We start from the raw sequence: 25,023 nt of genomic DNA on the forward strand, positions 1-25,023 counted from the left end.
CACTCAAGCCTATGTACCGTAGCACCCTATACCAAGTTACCAGTCCTTATAAGAACTTTTGTGGACCAAGCAGGTTGTGTATTAGTGTTTAGCAGACTGTACGTCAGTCCCTATACCGCTGAAGGACTGCTGCAGTATAGGGCAGCGGTCAGCAGTGGTGCACGTCAACCCTATCTATTGTGGACCGATAGCGGTCCTTACAGAACAGCAGACTGTACCGCACTCAAGCCTATGTACCGTAGCACCCTATACCAAGTTACCAGTCCTTATAAGAACTTTTGTGGACCAAGCAGGTTGTGTATTAGTGTTTAGCAGACTGTACGTCAGTCCCTATACCGCTGAAGGACTGCTGCAGTATAGGGCAGCGGTCAGCAGTGGTGCACGTCAACCCTATCTATTGTGGACCGATAGCGGTCCTTACAGAACAGCAGACTGTACCGCACTCAAGCCTATGTACCGTAGCACCCTATACCAAGTTACCAGTCCTTATAAGAACTTTTGTGGAACAAGCAGGTTGTGTGTTAGTGATTAGCAGACTGTACGTCAGTCCCTATACCGCTGAAGGACTGCTGCAGTATAGGGCAGCGGTCAGCAGTGGTGCACGTCAACCCTATCTATTGTGGACCGATAGCGGTCCTTACAGAACAGCAGACTGTACCGCACTCAAGCCTATGTACCGTAGCACCCTATACCAAGTTACCAGTCCTTATAAGAACTTTTGTGGAACAAGTGAGTTGTGAATGTTTAGCAGACTGCAGCAGAAGGGCAGCAGTCAAGTATAATATCCTTTCTATATTTGGAAGAAAGAATATTATACATGTACAAGCCTATTACTGTACCACTGATACCAGTCCTGAAAAGAACCTTTGTGGAACTAATAATAACAGCAAGTCTTTAAAATTACCCTCACTGCCTGACAACACTGCTTCCTTCCTGTCCCTATACAAATTGGCAAAAAAAGAGAACGATTAGTGGTTACTGGAACAGCTCTTTTGTGGACCTTGATAGTAACAGCTAATGATGATGATGATGATGATGATGATGAAAGACTAATCTGGCTGTCCCTGTAGCATACACCGTCCTTTCCCTTTCTCTAAACTAACAAAAGACACTCAGGCTGCTGCAAGAATCAGCAGCACAGCAAACCTATCAACACCTAACACCTATACCAGTCCTGAAAAGAACTTTTGTGTACCAAATAGCTAGTGGTTTATCTCTCCCTACTCCACACAGGAACCTGTCCCTATCGTAACAGAAGAAAGAATGTAAAATGGCCACCGGATCGGGTGTATTTATAGGTTAGGGGGAATGTCCAAGTGTCCATGTGCTGTCATGTCTCAATTGGCTGTCCTGTATCACATGATAAACGTGTCACCAAAGGTTAAAGTTCTTGTATACATTAAACACGTAAGTCCGCCGCGGCGAACGACGGAAAAAGGCGTTCGAACGTGCGGACCGCGAATGTCGGAAATTCGCCGCGAAACGACCGCCGGGCGAAACGTTCGTCCATCACTAGCGGTGTATACTGCGTTCAGAGCACGCAGACAGCACGCACAATCTCCTACAACTGACTGCAAGTTTTATTTAAAAAGAGCAAGATAGCTAGCTATATAGGTGGATATAACCGTGTATACTGCGGTCAGGGCACGCAGACAGCACGCACAATCTCCTACAACTGACTGCAAGCTCTATTAAAAAAAGAGAAATATAGCTAGCTATATAGGTGGATATAATGGTGTATACTGTGGTCAGGGCATGCAGACAACAACCACTACAGAAGAGCAAGAACGAAAAAATCGGCCGATAATAAACGGTGTATACTGTGTTGAAGGTACACAGAACACCCACTAACTCCTACAGACGCCAATACACTACACAAGGCCGCCGCGCTGGCGGCCTTATATAGTGTGGGGCGTGTACTACACAGCCTGAGCTATGATTGGCCACAGGCATCCTGCCTGTGGCCAATCATGGCTCTCCTTGCTGTCGGCGCTGTGATTGGCCAAGCATGCGGGGTCACAGTGCATGCTTGGCCAATCATGAGCCAGCAATGCACTGCGGTGGCGCAGTGCATTGTGGGCCGTGAGCGCCACACGAATTTGGCGCGAACAGCCCATAACATTCGGTATTCGCCGAACAGACGAACAGCCAATGTTCGAGTTGAATGTATGTTCGACTCGAACACGAAGCTCATCCCTAGTGAACAGTGTAGTGGACAGTATAGTTTAGTGATCAGTGTAGTGGTCAGTATAGTGTAGCGGACAGTATAGTGGTCAGTGTAGTGGACAGTATAGTAGTCAGTATAGTGGACAGTGTAGTGGTCAGTGTAATGTAGGACAGTATAGTATAGTGGTCAGTGTAGTGGACAGTGTAGTGCAGTGGACAGTATAGTGGTCAGTGTAGTGTAGTGGTCAGTATAGTACAGTGGTCAGTATAGTATAGTGGTCAGTGTAGTTCTCAGTGTAGTGGACAGTATAGTATAGTGGTCAGTGTAGTGTGTAATGGTCAGTAAAGGAATTAATCAAGTAGGTTAGTGTAGTGGTCAGTATAGGAATCAGGTAGGTCACTGCTATTGTATTTGAAGGGACTCGGGGAGTGCTAAAAGTCCGCAGGTTAGGGGGTGCAAATTACTTGCCTTGACCCGGGTGCTGACAACCCATGCTACTCCACTGCCGCCCAGTAGATGGCTCACTGCGGGTCGATCAACCAGGGACAGTGGGGAGACAGACGACTGACCAGCTGAGATCCGGAAACTGGGTAGGTAGCAGGTCGATAGCAGCACGTAACAGACCGATAAGCAGCTACCATGGTGGGGGCACAAATCAGCTTTAACACGGAAAATCAGGCTCACTTAGCATATTCGCTCGGGGGGGATGCCTAGGAGCTCACAGCATCACACTGCTGCTTGGCGCCATGTAGTAACTCCGCCCCTCCGTCATCTGCACTTCTTTCTGATGAGTATGCGCAGCTGCAAATATCCCCTACTTTGAGACATATGAAGGGTGGTACAGAGGATTTACTTGGAGGAACAAATCAAATATCTGCACTGTATCTCCCACCTGCAAGCTTAGTTCTTCATTTTTTTTGCTTGAAAGTTGTAGATGGCCACTCCGAACCTCTCTCTCCTGCTGGAGTGCTGTTTTTCTTGGTTACCGTCTGGTTTAAACTTATTTTAAAAGACAACTATGTCCCAACCTTTTCGGTAACATGGGGTACAAAGTGGGCGGGGTTTCACAACATATAACACACAATATCTCTGCAACCAAAGCGGCACAAACGTTTATTTTTGCAGCACAAACCAGCACAAACGCGGCACAAACGAATGGCGCGTTTGTTCTTCAAATTCGGTAATGTGGGGTGCAAAGTGGGCGGGGTTTCACAACATATGACGCACAATATCTCTGCAACCAAAGCGGCACAAACGTTTATTTTTGCAGCACAAACCAGCACAAACGCGGCACAAACGAATGGCACGTTCGTTTTTCAATTTCGGTAACGTGGGGTGCAAAGTGGGCGGGGTTTCAGCAACTATAACGCACAATATCTCCGCAACCAAAGCGGCACAAACGTTTATTTTTGCAGCACAAACCAGCACAAACGCGGCACAAATGAATGGCGCGTTCGTTTTTCAATTTCGGTAACGTGGGGTGCAAAGTGGGCGGGGTTTCACAACATATAACGCACAATATCTCTGCAACCAAAGCGGCACAAACGTTTATTTTTGCAGCACAAACCAGCACAAACGCGGCACAAACGAATGGCGCGTTCGTTTTTCAATTTCGGTAACGTGGGGTGCAAAGTGGGCGGGGTTTCAGCAACTATAACGCACAATATCTCCGCAACCAAAGCGGCACAAACGTTTATTTTTGCAGCACAAACCAGCACAAACGCGGCACAAACGAATGGCGCGTTCGTTTTTCAAATTCGGTAACGTGGGGTGCAAAGTGGGCGGGGTTTCACAACATATAACGCACAATATCTCTGCAACCAAAGCGGCACAAACGTTTATTTTTGCAGCACAAACCAGCACAAACGCGGCACAAACAAATGGCGCGTTTGTTTTTCAAATTCAGCAACGTGGGGTGCAAAGTGGGCGGGGCTTGCATTAAATTGAATGTTTAATATCTCAGAAACCGAACCGGCACAAACGCTAATTTTTGCGGCACAAATCAGCACAAACGCGGCACAAACGAATGGTATATTTTTATTCAGTTTTTACAAACATGGGGTGCCAACTTCACACAGCTGTCAAAAAGACTTCAGATCTCATATTTACACTAAAATGCAATTAAAGAAAAAAAATGTTTTAAAAAAAAAAAAAAAAAAGTCCCTTTTAAGATGTTTATGTTTTGACGTCGCTTCCGCCCTGCAATGCTATAGAACCGGGTGGGGGCCGTCTTCCCCCTCACTCGGCAGCCAGCCAAGCGGGGGACAGGATCCAATCGCATCTCTGCCGGTAAGCGGCGGAGGGCACTGGGAGAGTGGAGGGGGGAGGGAGCCTCTGCTGCCACTGATAAAAGTTATCGTGCAGCGAATCCGCTGCTGAGACCACTATTATCTTAAAGCAAACTGCCTCGCTGAAGAAGAGGATTCCGGGGTTATGGTATCTAGCTGCTGCCATAACAATGATATTCCTCTTCAAAAGAGTATGATGACGGCGGGTGGTCCGTAAGTGGTTAAACTGTTTTCGATCGCTTCCACTACTGATATTTAGAAAATCGATCGTTTAGGCTCAAAAAGCCCGACATGGCGGTTCGTGTTTTTTTTTTTTTTTTACCAGAAAACTTTGCATTTCGATAACTGAAATGAGCCCAATAACATTTGGAATGTCAAGCGATTGAGTGCATCGAACACTTTTTCATGCGATTTTCTAGCTTTACAGTAAACAGCAGCTTCCTTGCCATACACGTGCAGAGACGATTTCCGGGGGGGATGATGCTCAATAGATCTTGTATGACATAGAGTCGGTTAATGGGTTAATGGACTTGGCGTTAACCCTTTTCTCAGCTCGTCGTACGTCTTGTACCTCACCGCTAGGGTTGCCACCTGTCCAGGATTCACCCGGACAGTTCGGGTTTGGAATCATGTGTCCAGGTTCCAGACTAACTGAAACCCGGACACTTTATTTAGACTAGACTATGGCTTCCCGGCAGGATTGCTGGCTGCAGTTGTCTAAGCCGGAAGTGTCTATTACACTCTCTTTCGCACTGCCCAAAGCCAGTACTAACAACCCCCCCCCCCCCCAACACACACAGAAGGGAGAGGAGAGAGGGCTCGATCTGCACCTCTTCCCCCCACCCCTACCCCTCTGTGTCTGCCCACACTCCAATCCCCAGGCATGTGCCTCATGAAAGGAAAGTGGGGGCCAGAAGTTTGAACTCCAGCAGCCTCAGATACATCTGGATGAGCGGTGCCAAGGGGTGAGTGAGCTCACCATCCATCCCTTTCTGTGACTGAAGTCTCTCCCCTTCTCTCTCCCGCATCTGAGTAAGTACACAGTAAGCAGGGTTCTCAGAGCACCCCTTAAATCAGAGTTCCCTTTTACACCAGAAGCCACAGTGTTCCCCCTTACATCAGAGTTCTCAGTGTTCTCCCGTAAATCAGGGTACCCAGAGCATCCCTTATGTTAGAGGCCCCAGAGTTCTCCCTTACATCAGAATCTGTAGAGCCCCCCCCTTACAGTGAAAGGGAACTCTGCGAGTTCTGATGTAAAAGGGGGACTCTTGTTATTAACTTCATATGATTAGAAATGTTATTTAATAGCAAAATATAAAAATATATGTATAGTTTATACTATAAAAAAAAAATGCTGTGCTCTGCTAAAGTGTTCGGGTTTGACTTGAAGAAAAGGTGGCGACCCTAGTCACCGCGTTCTTGACGTTCGGAATTTCCAACAACATTTGTGTGACCGTGTGTACGCAAGACAAGTTTAAGCCAACATCCGTCGGAAAAAAAATAATCCCATGGAGTTTGTTGCTGGAATGTCCGATCGTGTGTACGGGGCATTTTGCATTCAGTGCGAATTTACGCTCTGGCGCTAAGTCGCCTCAAAGTTGCATCAAACTAGTACAGGGGCCTTTTCAAAGTCGTTGCAACTTTAAGTCGCATAGATCCGAAGGGGTGCCATTGAAAATGATCTGTGACTTTATGTGTTCAAAGTCACACGACAAGTCATACAAGTGTGCATGGAGCCTTACTCTGTACCTCTGTACACACAACACATTTAATCATGAGTCGGCACAAAAGAATAACTGTTAAAAATGAAGTATAGGGAAAGCTCACTTGGCTGTACTTCTCCCGGGGATCACAGGAGTGCTGTTCATTCTGCACTCCTGTGACCCATTTTCAGCAGACAACGGGCTGTTGGCTGATGTCACAGAGCCGGTCCAGGCACAGGCAAGATCGTGACAATATGGTGGGGATCCACCCACATGCCAGGACCGGCACCCGGCTCAGCCTCTCAGTGAGCCGCTGAGAGCCCGAGCTGGCTACTCCCGCCCACTCCACAGCCCAGCGCTCCAGTGAGCTGGGGGAGATGGGCAGAGCAGACAGCGGTGACTGACAGTCACCAGTTCTCTGCTCAGAGAGCTCTAAGGCCGCGTACACACGGGCGGACTGTTCGCCCAACTTAGTCCGCTGAACAGTGTTTCAGCAGACAGTCCGCTCGTGTGTGGGCTTCAGCGGACTGTTTCAGCGGACAGTCTGACGAACAAAGTTTTTCGGAATTTCCGTAAGACAGTCCGTCCAAACTTGGTTTCAGCGGACAGTCCGCTCGTGTGTAGGCTTGTTCGACAGACTAAGTTCCGCGCATGCTCAGAAAGGATTTACACGGCGAAGGTTGCATTGCAGTGTATCGGACGCCGAATTTCTGGTCCCGTCGTACGTGCCGTTCACGTCATCGCGCACGCTTTCAGCGGACTGTTCGTTCATCGTGTGTGGTCAAGTCCGTTCATGCAAATTTTGAGCGGACTGTTTGTCGGATTGTTTGACGAACTTAGTTGGGCGAACAGTCCGCCCGTGTGTACGCGGCCTGAGATCAGCAGTCTTTGATCACTCGATTCTCAGCCTTAGAGCCAGGCCAGTGGTCATTTTTTCTGATGATTCCTACAATGGTGGTCGATGGGAAGAGATCCCCTCCTATAGTTAGTTAAAAAAGATCATTGGTTCGAATGTTACGTATATGAAAGGCAAACCATTCTTTTTGAAGCACACGAGACACTTGCAGTATTTGGCAGCTTTCAATCACAATTTATTTAATGACTGTATATGATAAACGGATACACAAAGCTGTTGTTACATTTATATTCTGTATATGCATGAAAATTATAATATTTTTTTTCCCCACAATTGCAAAATATAAAAACATTTCTGAAATGCGTGCAGTGTAATTGCTAATTTATAACAGCATTCGAAAAACAAGTTTGTTGTGAATACAAAGCTGACTCTTGACCAATAGGGATGGGCGTACAGTTTGGCCCAAGCATAAGTTCGGGACGGGATGAACTTTGGTTGTTCGAACAGTATGCGGTGTTCGGGGCAAATTCGAAAGCCGCGGAACACTGTTAAAGCCTATGGGACACTAACATGAAAAGTGTTTGGGGACCCAGGTCCTGCACCAGGGGGCATGTATCCATGCAAAAAACTGTTTTAAAAATGGCCGATTTTCGGGAGCACTGATTTTTTTTTTGAAGGGTCTGCTATGGATTTTGGGGGTGGGACCTCTACGCCATAAAAAAAATGGTGCAGGGTTCCCCTTAATTTCCATACCATACCTGACAGGCCTGGTATGGATTTTATGGAGACCCCCACGCAATTTTTTTTTAATTTTTGGTTCGGGGTTCCCCTTAATATTCATACCAGACCCAAAGGACCTGGTAATGGACGGGGGGGGGGGGGGGTCCCATGCCGTTTTTTTCAGTGAGTTTTAACTATAGTGCCGGGACCCGACAATTCATTGATCAGTTTTAAATTACTTTTTTTCCTTTAGAAATGTCATTATGTGCAGGGACTGTTCTAAACACTGGAAATATGCGCCACTTTACTGGCAATACTATAGACACCCCCCCCCCCCCCCCGGCATGATATTTAAAGGAATCATTGTTATTGTTTATTGTTTCACTTTAAGCATTATTAAAATCACTGCTCCTGAAAAAACCTTGTTTTGCATTGATACATTTCCCCTGGGGCAGGGCCAGGGTCCCCCAACACTTTTTATGACAATAACTTGCATATAAGCCTTTAAAATTAGCACTTTTGATTTTTCATATTCGTGTCCCATAGACTTTAACGGCGTTCGTCCCAATTTTTTGTCTGTTTGGATGTCCTGGTGCGAACCGAACCGAGGGGGGGGGGGGGTGTTTGGCTCATCCTTATTGACCAATATGGGAGGTCCTCGAATTCTACAAACCCTAGACCAGGAGAGTGCAGCACATACACGTGAATTCAGCCCTAATTCCATCATCAGTTATTCTTCTGAATCTGTTGCCAGCTTCCAGTGGGTGGAAAAATCTAAAATGTAGAAATGCTTTACTGTGTATAGTTCATAATTTTACACTATATTGCCAAAAGTATTGGGGCACCTGCCTTTTAGTCCGTAGGGTTCAATATTGAGTTGGCCCACCCTTAAAAAACCCTATAAAAGCTTCAACTCTTCTGGGAAGGCCGTCCGCAAGGTTTAGGAGTGTGTCTATGGGAATGTTTGACCATTCTTCCAGATGTATGAGGTCAGGCACTGATCTGGACGAGAAGGCTCTCAGTCTCCACTCTAATTCATCCCAAAGGTGTTCTATCGGGTTGAGGTCAGGACTCTTTGCGGGCCAGCCAATTTCCTCCACCCCAAACTCGCTCATCCATGTCTTTATGGACCTTGCTTTGTGCACTGGTCCAAATCATTTGGTGAAGGGGTGATTATGATGTGGGGTTGTCTTTCAGGGGTTGGGCTTGGCCCCTTACTTTCAGTGAAGGGAACTCTTAAGGCGTCAGCATACCAAGACATTTTGGACAATTTCATGCTCCCAACTTTGTGGGAACAGTTTGAGGACGGCCCCTTCCTGTTCCAATATGACTGCTCACCAGTGCACAAAGCAAGAGGTCCATAAAGACATGGATGAGCGAGTTTGGGGTGGAGGAAATCGACTGGCCTGCACCTCAACCCGATAGAACAACTTTGAGATGAATTAGAGTGAAGACCGCGAGCCAGGACTTCTCATCCTACATCAGTGCCCGACCTCACAAATGTGCTTCTGGAAGAATGGTCAAACAGTCCCATAGACCAGTGTTTCTCAACTCCAGCCCTTAAGGCGCCCCAACAGGTCATGTTTTGAGGATTCCCCTCAGATGGAACGGCTGTGGTAATTACTAAGGCAATGAAACTGATCAAATCACCTGTGCAAAATAATGGGAAGACTGAAAATATGACCTGTTGGGGTGCCTTGAAGACTGGAGTTGAGAAACACTGCCATAGACACACTCCCAAACCTCGTGGACGGCCTCCCCAGAAGAGTTGAAGCTGTTATAGCTGCAAAGGGTGGGCCAACCTAATATTGAACCCTACAGACTAAGACTGGGATGTCATTAAAGTTCACATGCGTGTAAAGGCAGGTGTCCCAATACTTTTGGTAATGTAGTGTATATGTACATGGATACCACCATTATATAGGCAGACCCTGCCACCAACTTAGTTGTCCCGTATCGATAGACTTTTGGGTTGTCTATGGTTGGCAAGGCAGGCAAATAAAATATTGATGTAGAAAGAGCCACTAGAAATGGAAACTACAAGCCACCACATGTAATATCAACATTTAAAATATGGAACAGCAAGCATGATAAATGCAAACGTCTCATCAAAAATCAGGTTCTGACACATCCAATAAAGACAGAAAAGTTGTGTTCAATAATAATACTATAGAAGAAAAACTGTAGTGGAATCCCAAGGTGGTTTCTGATTCGTGGATTATTTTTGATTATCTGAACGGTTTTATTTGAAAAAGGTTTTCTGAGGGGTTTCCTTTCATTAGAGCTAATATGGAGGAGCACCAGACCCAGAAGGATAAGCCAAAAGAAGTCCTCTGTCAACCAGGATTTCCCTGAGGCCCCCTGGAGAAAAGAGCAGTACGTAGAGGATGAGGGCACCACAAGTGGCCCCCGAAATGCATTGGCTTTATCCTCGTGTTGTCAAGAGAAACATACATTGAACTTACTATAAGTGCGTGGCACTTTCATCCTTTACTGTATTGTATAAGGACTCATTTACATGGGGAGCTTCTCTGCAGGTCCATGTTTTCCCGGCACGGGGATGGACAGATGTTGTGTGCATCCCTGTTCTGGTGTCCCGTTCATTTCTTTCGGGACACGCGGCTGCATTGGACACAACCGCTGTGTCCTAACATGACATGTGGGTTAGTGCGGGCATGGGTCTCTAAACTTACCCTACACCCCGCAACCGCACTCACCCGTACGTTATATTAGGATACAGCGGCTGTGTCCATGCAACCGCATGTCCCAATAGAAGTTAATGGGACGCTGGCACAGGGATACAAGCAGCACCTGTGCATCCCTGGAAAACCTGGACCTGCACTGGACCAGCAGTGTATGCTGCCCCATAACGGGAACTGCAAATATCATGGGGGTGATGGGGTGAGTGTGTTTAGGGCATTCTATGATACGTTAGCGGACAGGTGACTGAAATGAGAAAAGTTGTTGTACCTTTCTAGAACACCCGATGTGATTTTCCAATTCAGTATCTCTTGAGGGCTATAATGACTGAATTCTGAATGAACAAGCCATTGCTTAGAACAAAGGTGGCCAAACTATGGCCTACAGGTCACATCCGGCCCTCTACAATAATTTATCCCAGCCCACGGCTAGGGTCAATAGTGTATTCCCAATGACCACTAATTGAAGACTAAGGTCAACAAAGAATGCATATGGTCTCTCCTTCTGATGTAAGGGAGGGCTCTTATGGGGTCCCAAATGTAAGGGGGGGGTGGATGGGACTTGGATGGGGACCCTGATGAAAGGAGAAGGGGACTCTAAAAGGGATTTTTTTCTGGCCCACTAATATTTGTGTGGCCCTCATAAGTTTGGAAACCCCTAGTCTAGAACCTTCAGGAATTTTTGGATCTTCCATCCCTGGGTCCTTCTAGCAGCAAGCTGTTCCATCATCCCTTATTTGGGTTCTATGGTAACTTTACTGTACTATGGTTTGGCCTTTACTGTACTATTGATATTGCCAATCAGTTGGGCTGTAGCATTCATTGTCTTGAAGGATGTAAGGGAGGGCTCTTATGGGGTCCCAAATGTAAGGGGGGGGGGGACTCTGATGGGGACCCTGATGAAAGGAGAAGGGGACTCTAATGGGGATTTTTTTCTGGCCCACTAATATTTGTGTGGCCCTCATATTGAAAACTTTGGAAACCCCTAGTCTAGAACCTTCAGTTATTTTTGGATCTTCCATCCCTGGGTCTGTCTTGCAGCAAGCTGTTCCATCATCCCTTATTTGGGTTCTGTGGTAACTTTACTGTACTATGGTTTGGCCTTTGCTGTACTATTGATATTGGCAGACAGGATTGTAACATTCACTCTCTGGAAGGTCGATGATGAGGTGGTGTTACTGGTAGCATTAGTGGACGGTGGTGGAGTTGTCATCAGAATGGAGACAAAGTGGAAGGCGACGTTTGTCACATTGACTGGGGGAGATAAGGTGCTTGGGATCTCCGGTGATTGGTCACTTACGGACACTTACAACAATAATTACAATAAGCAATATCACGGCCAGGAACACCAACCAAATGAAATATCTCTAAAAGACAAAAAAAAAAAAAACAGACGAAAGTTATAAAAATATTTTTGACTTATGTTGAAGGCACTCTTAACAACTAACTAAATGTCAAACAAGCAAATAATGGGGTAGATTTACTAAAACTGGTGCACTCAGAATCTGATGCAGCTGTGCATGGTAGCCAATAGAGATGAGCCAAACTAAACCCCCCCGGTTTGGTTTGCAGCAGAACATGCGAACAGGAAAAAAATGTGTTTGAACACGCGAACACCGTTAAAGTCTATAAAAATAAAAAGTGCTAATTTTAAGGGTTAATATGCAAGTTATTGTCATAAAAAGTGTTTGGGGACCCGGGTACTGCCGGGTACATGTAGTACCCGGGGACATGTATCAATGCAAAAAAAAGTTTTAAAAACGACCATTTTTTCAGCAGAAGTGATTTTAATAATGCTTAAAGTGAAACAATAGAAGTGAGATATTCCTTTAAATTTCATACCTGGGGGGTGTCTATAGTATGCCTGTGAAGTGGTGCATTTTTCCCGTGTTTAGAACAGTCCCTGCACAAGTATTAAAACTACTAAAATGAATTGTCGGGTCCCGGCAATACAGATAAAAGTCATTGAAGAAAATGGCATGTGATCCCCCCAGTCCATTACTAGGCCCTTTAGGTCTGGTATGAACATTAAGGGGAACCCTGAACCAAAATTTAAAAAGAAAAATGTGTGGGCGTCCCCCCAAATTCCATACCAGGCCCTTCAGGTCTGGTATGGATATTAAGGCGAACCCTGGGACGATTTTTTTTAAATGGCGTAGGGGTCTCCCTCAAAATCCATACCAGACCAAAATTAAAAAAAATTGCGTGGTGCCCCCCCAAAAATCAATACCAGACCCTTATCCCAGCACACAACTCGGATAAGGGGCTACCCCAAAGCACCCTCCCCATGTTGAAGGTATGTGGCCTGGTACAGTTCAGAAGGGGGGGGCGCTCTCTTGTCCACCCCCCCCTCTTTTCCTGCAGCCTGCCAGGTTGCGTGCTCGGATAAGGGTCTGGTATGGATTTTTGGGGGGACCCCATGCCATGTTTTTTTACATTTTGGCACAGGGTTCCCCTTAAAATCCATACCAAACCTGAAGGGTCTGGTATGGATTCTGAGGGGGACCCCTATGCCATTTTTTTAAATTGGAGCAGGGTTCCCCTTAATATCATACCAAACCTGAAGGGCCTGGTATGGAATGTGGGGGGACCCCCAGGCAATGTTTTTTTTTTAAATTTGGTTCGGGGTTCTCCTTAATATTCATACCAGACCCAAAGGGACTGGTAATGGACTGGGGGGATCCCATGCCATTTTTTTCAATGACTTTTATCTGTATTGCCGGCACAGTTCATTATAGCCGCGAGTAGTTTAAAATTACTTTTTTTCCTTTAGAAATGTAATTTTGTGCAGGGATTGTTCTAAACACAGGAAACACGCGCCACTTCACAGGCATACTATAGACATCCCCCACCCAAAATTGTTCACTGTTTGGCAAACAGGCGAACGCCCGATGTTCAAGTTTAATTTACGTTCGACTCAAGCATCGGGCTCATCCCTAGTAGCCAATTAGCTTCTGATTTCATCTCATTCAATTTAGCTTTGACAATAAAATCTGGAAGCTGATTGGTTTCTATGCAGAGCTGCACCAGATTTTGCACTCTCTAGTTTTAGTAAATCAGCCCCAATGCAATGTAACAGGGTATGTTCCACATGTTCGCGAGCACCTAGTCAACATTGCTAACCAAAACTAATGGGTTAACTTTGGCTTTTCTGCCTATCTATATTTACTGGCTTTGTATGTCAAGCCATTTATTTTTGTAAGTGGAACTTTAGTCAGAAAATTAAGTCCTGATAGACAACTTCAGGCTAGTTCCTGTTGCAGGTATAGCTATCTCAACTGTCTCAACCTGCTCTGCACAGCCTCAGTTGCTCTTATTCTCAGTATGTCAATAAATAATTAGCAAGTTGTTAGATGCCAATCAGCTGACAGCCTAAATATATACTGCTGGGAGAAAGGGGAGAAAAGTAAAGCAGGCGAGATGACAGGATAAACTCTGGTGCCAGGGAGACACAAGAGTTAAACTTATAAGGATAGTGACTTATCTTATCTCACTGATTCCTTCTCCTTTTGCTCACTTTCTCCTTCTGCATAGACAGCTAAAAACCTGAGTACTGTTGGCTACTGCAGCCTTCCTCTCTAGCTGAGCCAAGACATACAATCAAGGCTGGAACTGCACACTTTTTATTTGCAGAAAGTGGCATCCTTTTTTAGATTAAGGAGAGGAGTAGAGTTCTCAATAAATAAGTGACTGCTCTGGGCATCAACAAAATGGAAACAACACTCATTTCGATAGCATAAATATATGTGGAATATATGTTCCTTGCTAAAAAAAAACATACATTTTTATAAAATTGTTATGGGTAAAGTTTCACTTTAAGTTGTTGATGGACCATGGTAGTTTAAAAACCCTTGTCAGGTTTTTACTATTATCCCAGGCTCTGTTAGATATATTTCCCCTTACTTCCTGCCATGATGGCAACATTTTACTACACAGGAAGTTAGGAAAAATTTGCAACAGGTACATACACAAAGCAACCAATTAGAGTGCATTTGCTAGTCTGAATTTAGGAAAGCAAATTCTAATATGGTACACTTTTCCTTAGCTCCTTTTGATTGGATGTACTCTCCCTTGGCTCCTTCTGATGGAGTACACTTTATTTTGCCTCCTTCTGATTGGATGCATTGTCCCTTGGTTTCTTCTGAATGGGTGCACTTACCTTTGCCACTTTCTAATTGGGTGCACTCACCCTTGCCGCCCTCTGATTGGGTGCATTCGTCCTTGACTCCTTATGAATTGGTGCACTCACCCTTGCCTCTATTTGGTTGAGTGCACTCACCCTTGCCTCCTTATGGTTGGTGCACTCACCCATGCCTCCTTCTGATTGGGTGCACTCTCCTTTGCCTCCTTCGGATTGTGTGCACTCACCCTCACCTCCTTCTGGGTGGGTGCACTCACTCTTGCCTCATTTTTATTGGGTGCACTCTCCTTTGCCTCCCTGTGATTGTGCACACTCTTATTTGCCTCCTTCTGAATGGATGAACTCTCCCTTGGCTTCCTCTGGTGAGGTATAGTCTCCTATTGGGTCCTTCAGGTGGAGTGCACCACAAGCTTATATGAAAAAAATTATTGGCCCAGATTATTTAAATATACAACCTTCATGTTCCAGATTGTTATGGATCTACTAGTATCCCATTTTCAATTTTTTTTATTGGACATTCATGACAGGGTCAAAAACGAACCTTCCCTATGAGAAGAATGGAGTCCACCATTGATGACCTCCTGCAAAAAATGGAAGTGCCCTGACTTACCCTCTGGCTTTAGTACCTTCTAAGTCCCTGACCTGGGTCGGGTATGGAGATCAGAAAAGAGAGAGTTAGGTCCAACATTCTTTGCTTATGATTTAATCTGGCTAAATGATCTGAATTATTGAAGTCAGAGGGTCCCCTTGAGATAGCATTCTCAGAATTAATAGGCAGTAATGGCCAGTAAGTAAAAATGAGAAGTCATGCGGTTTTCGCTTTAGTTGAAGTAAACTACATTCAAGTCAAACTCTTGAGCTGGCGCCTTCGATCTGTCTACACTGAAATGGTATCTGAATGATTAACAGTTGTTCATTTTTCTTGCCCGTTATCTCTGCTGATGTATGGCCCAGAAAAATTGACTCCCCTAGCTTGTTTCACCGACAACATGCCATCTTTATGTATCTGATGTCTTCCATTCTTAAGTTTAACATGTACTCACCTTACATAACTCTCGGAAGGCTGTTAAAGAAAAGAAAAAAAAAAACATAAGATTATTAATATTCAATAATTGGCATCAAATGTTTCATCCCAACTACATCTAAAATCCTGCAAAGGATACAACCTACTCTACCTGATTCTGATTACACGCAATCAAACTATCCGGCGGGCCCATGTGTGGGCTCCAGCGGACTTTTTTTCCCCAAAAGTTCGGCGGACTTAGAAAGTAGTTTTGACTCAAAAATTGTCCGCTGGACTGCGAGTCCGGCGGACAATCCGGCCGTGTGTGTGCTAGTCCGCCAGACTTTTGAAATGAACGGACTTTCCCGCACACGGAGGAAAGTCCGTTCATTTTGAGCGCTGCTCCAGGTAGCCGGGACTAGCGAAGGAAGTCAATGTCCCCGCCTTCAACGGCGAGATTGACACGTCGCTGTCCCCGTGACCTGGTATGGACTTAAAGGGGAAGCCCTACGCGAAAAAAATGGCGTGGGGGTCCCCCCCCCAGGTCCATATCAGACCCTTATCTGAGCACGCAGCCCAGCCGGTCAGGAAATGGGGTGGGGACGAGCGGGCCCCCTTCTTGAGCAGTACCAGTCTGCGTGTCCTCAACATGGGGGGGTGCTTAGGGGAAAGGGGGGCCGTGCAGCCCCCCCATGCCAAAGCACCTTGTCCCCATGTTGATGAGGACAAGGGCCTCTTCCCGACAACCCTGGCCATTGGTTGTCGGGGTCTGCGGGTGGGGGGCTTTTTCTAATCCGGGAGCACCCTTTAATAAGGGGGCCCCCAGATCCCGGCCCCCCCACCCTATGTGAATGAGTATTGGGGTACCATATACCCCTACCCATTCACTTGTGACAAAAAGTGTAAAAATAAAACACAACACATGTTTTTAAAATGATTTATTGCACAGCTCCGGGGGTCTTCTTCCGTCTTGGGGGGGTCTTCTCGCTGGACTCCTCCACTATCTTCTCCTAGCTCTTTTACTAGCGGAGGAGCCTGGCTTTCTTCTTCGTTGCCGCCCAGGGGTCTTCTGCTGACTTCGGGGGTTTTGTCCCCCTCTTCGGTTCTTCTTGCTGGGCCACCGCTTTCTTCCTTTAGCTCTTTTATTAGAGGTGGCTCGGTCTCCGCCTCTTCTTCTGACTTTGGGGGTCTTGTCCCCCTCTTCGATTCTTCTTGCCGGGCCTCCGCTCCTTCTTCCAGCTCTTTTACTGACGGCGGCCCGGTCTTCTGTCGCCGCCACCTTCTCTTCTTCTGTTCTTCTCTTCTTCTTCCTTGAGATGTTGAATCGACGCTGTCTCTCGCCATAATGACAGGGACGTGTTGCGCGGAGACTTATATAGGGACAATGGGCAGGGTCACCGGGTGATGTCCCCGCCCATTATGATGTCACAGTCCCAGCATCCTCTAGCATCCTCCAGCAAGAAGAACCGAAGAGGGGGACAAGCCCCCCGAAGTCGGAAGAAGACCCCTGGGCGGCGACGAAGAAGAAAGCCGGGCTCCTCCGCTAGTAAAAGAGCTAGGAGAAGATAGCGGAGGAGTCCGGCGAGAAGACCCCCCAAGATGGAAGAAGACCCCTGGAGCTGTGCAATAAATCATTTTAAAAACATGTGTTGTGTTTAATTTTTACACTTTTTTTTCACAGGTGAATGGGTAGGGGTACCTGGTACCCCAATACTCATTCACATAGGGTGGGGGGCCGGGATCTGGGGGCCCCCTTATTAAAGGGGGCTCCCAGATTCCGATAAGCCCTCTGCCCGCAGACCCCAAAACCAACGGTTGTTGGGAAGAGGCCCTTGTCCTCATCAACATGGGGACAAGGTGCTTTGGGGTGGGGGGGCCGCTTAAGACCCGATTGGCTGGGAGGAGAAGCAACCATATTGGCTATAGAGGGGGAAGCTGCGGAGGAAGAGGAGATGCAGGGGAAGCCACCGTGAAGCCGCCGAGCAGGAGGGGATGCAGGAAGGACCTGATGCTGCCCACGCGCTAGATAGGGTTGGAGGGCAGACAGATGAGCAAATGATGGGGGTGGAGGGCTGGTGGGGGGCGTTTGACAGATCAACCGACCAAATGAATGTGGAGGGGGGTTTGGGTTGCGGGCGGTTGGTTTGCCCCCCCCCCCCCAAAAAAAATGGACCACTGGCCACCACTGGGATATAGGTGTTAAAGCAGTATTAGAATTGCACTTTCAGCCTTGTAAATGGAAGGATTGCCACTAGGGATGAGCCGAACACCCCCCCCCCCCCCCCCCCCGGCTCGGTTCGCAGCAGAACATTCGAACAGACTGAAAATTAATACAAACTTTAGAACCCTATTAAAGTCTATGGGACTTAAGTGTTCGAAATCAAAAGTGCTCATTTTAAAGGCTAATATGCAAGCTATGCAACAGACAACACCAGCAATAAGGAGTATCTTCAGGTGTATACTATGCTGGAGGCACACAACACCCACTAACTCCTGCAGATGGCTGAGAAAAGAACACACTGTCCCTGCCTATCTAGCTCTTTCCCTTCACGCCAACACACTACACAAGGCTGCAATGCTGGCGGCCTTATATAGTGTGGGGCATGTACTTAACCCCCTGAGCTATAATTGGCCACATGCATCCTGCCTGTGGCCAATTATGGCTCTCCTCGCTGCCGGCGCTGTGAGCATGCGGGGTCACAGTGCATGCTTGGCCAATCATGAGCCAGCAATGCACTGCGACGGCATAGTGCATTGTGGGCCATTTGTGCCACACAAATTTGGTGCGAACGGTCCACAAGGTTCTGAATTCGCTGAACAGACGAACAGCCAGGGCAGGACTTACCATTGGGCTTGACTGGGCTCATTTTTAAACTTCAAGACTGCAATGATAAGGCTGAAAATGACACTAGACAAGGCTACAGATGGACACTGATAAGGCTGCATTTTTGGATGTTTAAGGCCGGGTTCACACCGCTGTGATGCGGGAACGCCGCGAATCCGCGGCGTTTTCCCGCATCGCATTACTCCCGCCGGCAGTTCACACTGCCCTATGCAGACGGCTGGAAGTGTCAATGATATGTTAATGACACCCCCAGATCCGTCCGCATATCGCAGTGCGATCTGCCGACTCGCACAGGAATCGAATCGCATGGTGTGAACCCCCATGCGATCCGATTCTGTTGCGGACCTAAAAAAGGGTCCCGTGCAAGTTTGCTGCGGGAGCAATGCGAATTCAGCCATACTATCTGTATGGCTGAACTCGCATCGCTACGGAGATCGGATGTGATTAGCACTGCAGTGCGGTGCGAATCACATCCGGGATCTCCCCCCGCAGCAGTGTGAACCCAGCCTGAATGTAAGTTTTTTTCCTTAAAATTCCCTCCTAAACTTGGGGTTCGTGTTATATGCCGGCGCATGTTATACACCGATAAATATGGTAATGTATAGAAGGTAGGGCCCGAAAGTGACTCAAGCCCAGGGGCCCCACCACCCTAAGTCCTGCCCTGCGAACGGCCGATGTTCGAATCGAACACCGAGCTCATCCCTAATTGCCACCAAAATGCAGGGGTATTTTCCTAAAGCTCAGAGCTGAAGGAGAGACTTGGAGAAGATTCTAAATATCTCCAACATGACAAGGATGGGATGGCCCATCCTTGGTGCGCATGGGTGTTAATCCTTGTCACATCTTTGGAGATGTTAAAATTGCCGTAAATGTGAAAGACACTTGACAACAATTTGCTCCTTCAGCCATGTAAATTAAAGGATTACCACTGAAATGTTGGGGTACTTTCCTGACCCTCAAAGATGAAGAAGTGGCTTGGAGAACAAAACATCTTCAATATTACACAACAGGTCCAACTGAATTTGAAAAAGTGCTACCAGCTTGGAGAAGATGCTAAATATCTTCAAAATGACAACAAGGATGGGATGTCTCATCCTTGGTGAGTGCACGAGTTCTAATCCTTGGAGTCATATCTGTGGGATAGAGACGTTAAAACTGCATTATATGTGGAAGACAGATGACAACAATCGGAGCTGTAGAAGTGACTTTGGAAAACGTCTTTCAATATTACAAGTCCAACTGGATTGGAGAAACTACTACCAGCTTTGGTTTTCGTCTATTCATTTTCTTTACACTTTTTCATCGTTATTTTTGTGTTTGACATGTTGCACTATTATGCCTCGTGCACACGATCGGAATTCTTGTCGGAAAAAGCTCTGATGGTTTTCCCGATGTAATTCCGCTCAAGCTGTCTTACCTACACACGGTCACACCAAATTCCGATTTGGTGTTTTTATAACGCGGTGACGGGACTAGAAAAAGGAAGTTCAATAGCCAGTAGCCAATAGCTTCCGTCTTGTAGTTGAATCTGAGCATGCGTGATTTTTGGCGTGTCGGAATTACATACACACAAACTGAATTTCTGATAGAAAGTTTTTCCGTCTGGAAAATTGAGAACATGCTATCAATTTTTGGCTGGCGGAAATTCGGACAGCTAAATTCTGATGGAGCGTACACACGGTTGCACTTTCCGATCAAAAGCTCTCATCGGTCTTTTTCTGGCAGGAATTCCGATCGCGTGTATGCGGCATTAGAGTCGCAAGAGACCTTTTACTTTTATTCCCATATATATTTTTAAATACAGACTATGCCACAGCCAATTTCATACATACATTATAAACATTAACTTAGGGTCCATTTATAGCATCCATTGCACAAGCTGAGATGGTAAGAGTCCAGGATAGGCTTCATATACATTATGTTAAACAAGATGTTGCAATGTCTTCATCAGGGCTAAAAAGATATTCATTAAAATATATACTCGATTCTAGTCTCTCTTTTAGAGCGATGTAAACCACAAAATTCAACGTCTGTGCACACGTGAGGTCAGGGCCAGAACAAAAGGGTGGGCAGGAGGGGTGGCTTCTCTGGGCACTGTGGTATCATGAGAGGTGGGGGAGGCACCACGAGGAGATGGGGGGGGGGATTTGTGTTGGGGGGGTGGGGGAACAGGATTTGTGCTAGGAGGGGAACATTTCTTTGACAGGAGGATTCCATCCAGGAGGGAGATGGGAATGGGGGCTTTGTGCCAGGTGGAGGGATTAGGAGTGGGGGGGGGGGGGGGGGAATGTGTACTCGAAGTGGAAATTTGAATGATTTGAAGTGTAGAGGATTTGAATTAGTGGTGACTTCTAGAGGGGCATTTGTGCTGGGGGGATTTCAACAGGAGAGGTGGGTTTGTACTAGGAGAAAGGGGATTTTCTACTTAGAGGATAAACATGCAGATTTGTGCTCAATTGTGTTATTATTATTTTTTGGGGGGGGGAGGGGGTTGCAGACACATAGTGCTCATACATCTTGAGGGGGTGCCACTTGACATGTTCGCCCCGGGCTCTAGAATGCCTTGTCCCAGCACTGGGGGGTGGTGTTTGAGTTTTAGGTGAACTGTCCTTATTCAGAGAATCTCCTGGATACATCCACTTCCACCCTCAAGTGTTCACCACACCTTGTTGCCCTCAGACTGGGGTAGTCCAAAAACACTATATATAGAAAAACAAAGAGCGGGCGCACTGGCTTCATGCATTATCTTTAACCACTTACGGACTGCCCACCGTTGTTATACATCAGTAATTGGAAGAGGAATATTGTTGTTATGGCATAATTTAGCTGCCATAACCCCAGTATCCTCTTCTTCAGCGGGTGATCTGCTTTCAGATAAAAGTGGTCTCTGCGGCAGATTCACAGCGAGATCACTTTTATCGGTGGCAGGAGAGAGCCCCCCCACCCCATCCCGACGCACTCCGGTGCCCTCTGGCACTTAGCGACAGAGGTGATCGGGTCCTCTCCCTGGCTTGGTATGGAGACGAGTGAGGGGATGGTACAAGCACAGATCCGCCATTAGGAGGCCATGGTACAAGCACAGGCCCGCCATCAGGAGGCCATGGTACAAGCGCAGGCCCTCCATCAGGAGGCCCTGGTACAAGCACAGACCCGCCATCAGGAGGCCCTGGTACAAGCACAGACCCGCCATCAGGAGGCCATGGTACAAGCACAGGCCTGCCATCAGGAGGCCATGGTACAAGCACAGACCCGCCATCAGGAGGCCATGGTACAAGCACAGGCCCGCCACCAGGAGGCCATGGTACAAGCACAGGCCCGCCATCAGGAGGCCCTGGTACAAGCACAGACCCGCCATCAGGAGGCCATGGTACAAGCACAGGCCCGCTATCAGGAGGCCATGGTACAAACACAGGCCTGCCATCAGGAAGCACAGGGCCGGCAGGAGCAGATCCTGGTGCAGACAGTCGCTGTACAACAGGAAATAAATCGCTTACTGAGTGAACAGATAGCGGGATTACAAAAGATGGTGACCCAGCAGGCTGAAATGAAGAAAGGTGACCCCGCTGTAAAGAGTGACCCCCGGAAGGCAGTGCAGCGGACCCTGCAAAAGATGACGGCCTTAGACAATGTGGAAGCATACCTAGCTATGTTTGAGGGGGTTGCAGCAAGGAAGGGTCTGCCTGATAAAGACTGGGCAGATGTACTGGCTCCTTTCCTGACCACAGACCCCCAACAAGCGTACTGTGACTTGGCCCCGGAATCAGCACGTGATTATAAACTCCTGAAAACAGAAATCCTAGCAAAGCAGGGAGTGACTGTCGCTTTAAGGGTGAACCGTGTCCATGGCTGGCGCTTTGACAAGGCTAAGCCTGCCCATTTGCAGCTCTACCACCTGATGCACTTGTTCCAAGATTGGCTGAGACCTGAGGAAAAGACACCCACTCAGATTGTGGAAAGAGTCGCGCTCGATTGTTTCCTGCATGGACTACCCAGGGAGCTCCACCGATGGGTGGCTCAGTCCGAGCCTCAGTCACTGGATGAGATGGCTACAGCTGTTGAGCGCTACAGTTGTGTGGAAAAGTTCCAGGAGAGTCCCTCTGTCACAAGAGAGCTGGCCCATTTCAAAGAAGTGCGTTCCAGCATCAGTGTGCCTCCCGGTGATCACATAGTGGCTGCTCGGAGGGATAATACAACTACCAAGAGCACCACAGGACCTAAGTTTCCAGGGAACCGACAGGGGGAATCACGTGAAGTTCGCTGTTGGTCCTGCCATCAACTGGGTCATCTGGCGGGCCAGTGCCCAAGTCGGGAAGAACCAATGGAGTGCGACATGGGTCGCTGTCGCTCCATGTATATCCATGCATTATGTGCTGCAACCAACCTAAATCCGCATGAGTGTGTGGTGCGGGTCAAGGGACAGGAGGTGGTAGCACTCCTTTACTCTGGGAGTGTCATTACCCTGCTCCGATTGGATGGGTTGCCAAAGGAACAGGTTGGGGTCATCTGTGTGCATGGTGATGTTAAAAACTATCTGGTGGCCCGTGTTACCTTGTGTACACCAGCAGGAACGGCTAAACTAAAAGTGGGGGTGGTCCTGGGACTACCTCATGATTTACTAATCGGGCGAGACTGCCCCATGTTTTGGGACTTGTATAAGCAAAAGCTCAAAGGTTCGGGGGTTTCCCCCAAAAAGCAAGAACCCACAGAGGTGGTGAATAATACTGTGTTGCAGGAGGTTGTTACTAAGGATCAATACCAGGTTGCTGAACCTGCAGAAAGTGAGCCCGGTCCCCTGGAGGTGTTTGCGGGATTGGAAGTGGAAAGCACCTCCTCTGAGCCAGACATGTCAGATCTCGGGGGCTCCTGGGAAGATTTCCTTAGTGCTCAGATGAGGGACCCCACTTTAATCCCCACCAGGGAACAGGCCACGGTCTTAAACGGTGAACCACAGAACCCTGGGACGGACGTGAAGTTCCCCCATTTTGCTGTGAATCATGACTTGTTGTACCGAGTAACTAAGGTCAATCAAGAAGTGTTGGAACAACTGGTGATACCCAAACCTTTGAGGTCTAAGGTGTTGCATTTGGCTCATAGTCATGTACTTGGGGGGTCACCTTGGAGCGGCTAAAACTCAGGAACGGGTTTTACAGCATTTTTTTTGGCCCGGTGTATATCGAGAAATTAAGGACTACTGTGAGTCCTGCCCTACCTGTCAAAGAATCGCTCCAATACCCCATTTTCGCAGCCCACTGGTACCGCTTCCAATTATCGAGGTTCCCTTTGATCGCATAGCCATGGACTTGGTGGGCGCCTTACCTAAGTCAGCTAGGGGACACCAATACATTTTAGTTGTCCTTGACTATGCCACTAGGTATCCGGAAGCGGTCCCTTTAAGAAATTGCTCATCCAAGGTCATCGCACGGGAGTTGTTTCAGATGTTCATGAGAACAGGGCTCCCATCTGAGATCTTGACAGACCAAGGTACCCCATTCATGTCAAAAGTAATGAAGGAACTCTGTAACCTGTTTAAGATTAAACACTTGCGGACTTCAGTGTATCACCCACAAACTGATGGGTTAGTGGAGCGGTTCAACAAAACCTTAAAGGGAATGCTAAAGAAAGCAGTTGAGGAGGATGGTCGGGATTGGGAATGCTTGTTGCCTCCCTTGTTGTTTGCCATAAGAGAGGTACCCCAGGCCTCCAGGGGGTTCTCCCCCTTTGAGCTGGTTTATGGGAGACACCCCCGTGGACTACTGGATATAATGAAAGAGACGTGGGAACAAGAAGCTTCCCCGTATCGGAGTGTGGTTGAACACGTGTCTCAAATGCAGGACCGGATAACAAAAGTTATGCCCATAGTACGGGAACATTTGCAGGCTGCACAAAACACCCAGAGTCTGGTATACAACGGATCTGCCAAGATTAGAGAGTTTAAACCTGGGGGATTGGGTGCTGGTCTTAGTGCCTACCGTCGAGAGTACGTTTCTAGCCAAGTGGCAAGGACCCTTTGAGATAGTTGAGAGGGTGGGCAGGGTCAACTATAAAGTCCATCAGCCCACCAAACGTAAACCCTACCAGATTTACCACGTCAACTTGATCAAACCATGGAAAGATAGACAGGTTTTGACAGTCAGTCTGAAAGTCCCGGAAGACCCTGATGCTCAGATTAAGAAGGTAGGGATTGCAGAGGCTCTCTCCCCTTCTCAAAAACAGGAGTCCTGGGAATTTTTGCAGAGGAATCGAGACATTTTTTTCAAACCTACCAGGCCTAACCTCGGTAATTGAACATAATGTCATTACAGACCCTGGCGTTTGAGTAAACCTCAAACCCTACCGCATACCCGAAGCTCGTCGGAATATTGTCTCAGCCGAGCTTAAGAGCATGTTGGACCTTGGGGTCATTGAGGAGTCTTCAAGTAGCTGGTCTAGCCCTATAGTCCTTGTACCCAAGCCGAATGGAACCTAGCAGTTCTGCAATGACTTTAGTAAGTTAAATGAAGTCTCCAAGCCAGACGCGTATCCCATGCCCCGGGTTGATGAATTAACCCTTTCATGACTAAGCCTATTTTTGGCATTTGGTGTTTACAAGTTAAAATCCATA

General features: G+C 47.2%; 1 protein-coding gene across 2 annotated transcripts in view; it reads right to left on the reverse strand.

The window, feature by feature from the left end:
- Nucleotides 1-10,556: 10,556 nt before the first annotated feature.
- The window catches only part of LOC143923334 (uncharacterized), a 43,599-nt gene continuing 29,132 nt past the window's right edge, over nucleotides 10,557-25,023 (reverse strand). For both annotated transcript variants that reach the window (XM_077446947.1, XM_077446948.1), the window contains 2 exons: nucleotides 15,618-15,637; nucleotides 10,557-11,800 (listed from right to left, as the gene is read on the reverse strand). In XM_077446947.1, coding sequence (XP_077303073.1) covers nucleotides 11,726-11,800; nucleotides 15,618-15,637 — 95 coding nt within the window. In that variant the 3' untranslated portion in view covers nucleotides 10,557-11,725. The remainder of the gene's footprint in view (nucleotides 11,801-15,617; nucleotides 15,638-25,023) is intronic.

The sequence above is a fragment of the Lithobates pipiens genome, unplaced genomic scaffold, assembly GCF_037356315.1.
Source record: "Lithobates pipiens isolate NorthernLeopardFrog02 unplaced genomic scaffold, aLitPip1_a1.2 Scaffold_22, whole genome shotgun sequence".
Classification (NCBI taxonomy): Eukaryota; Metazoa; Chordata; class Amphibia; order Anura; family Ranidae; genus Lithobates; species Lithobates pipiens.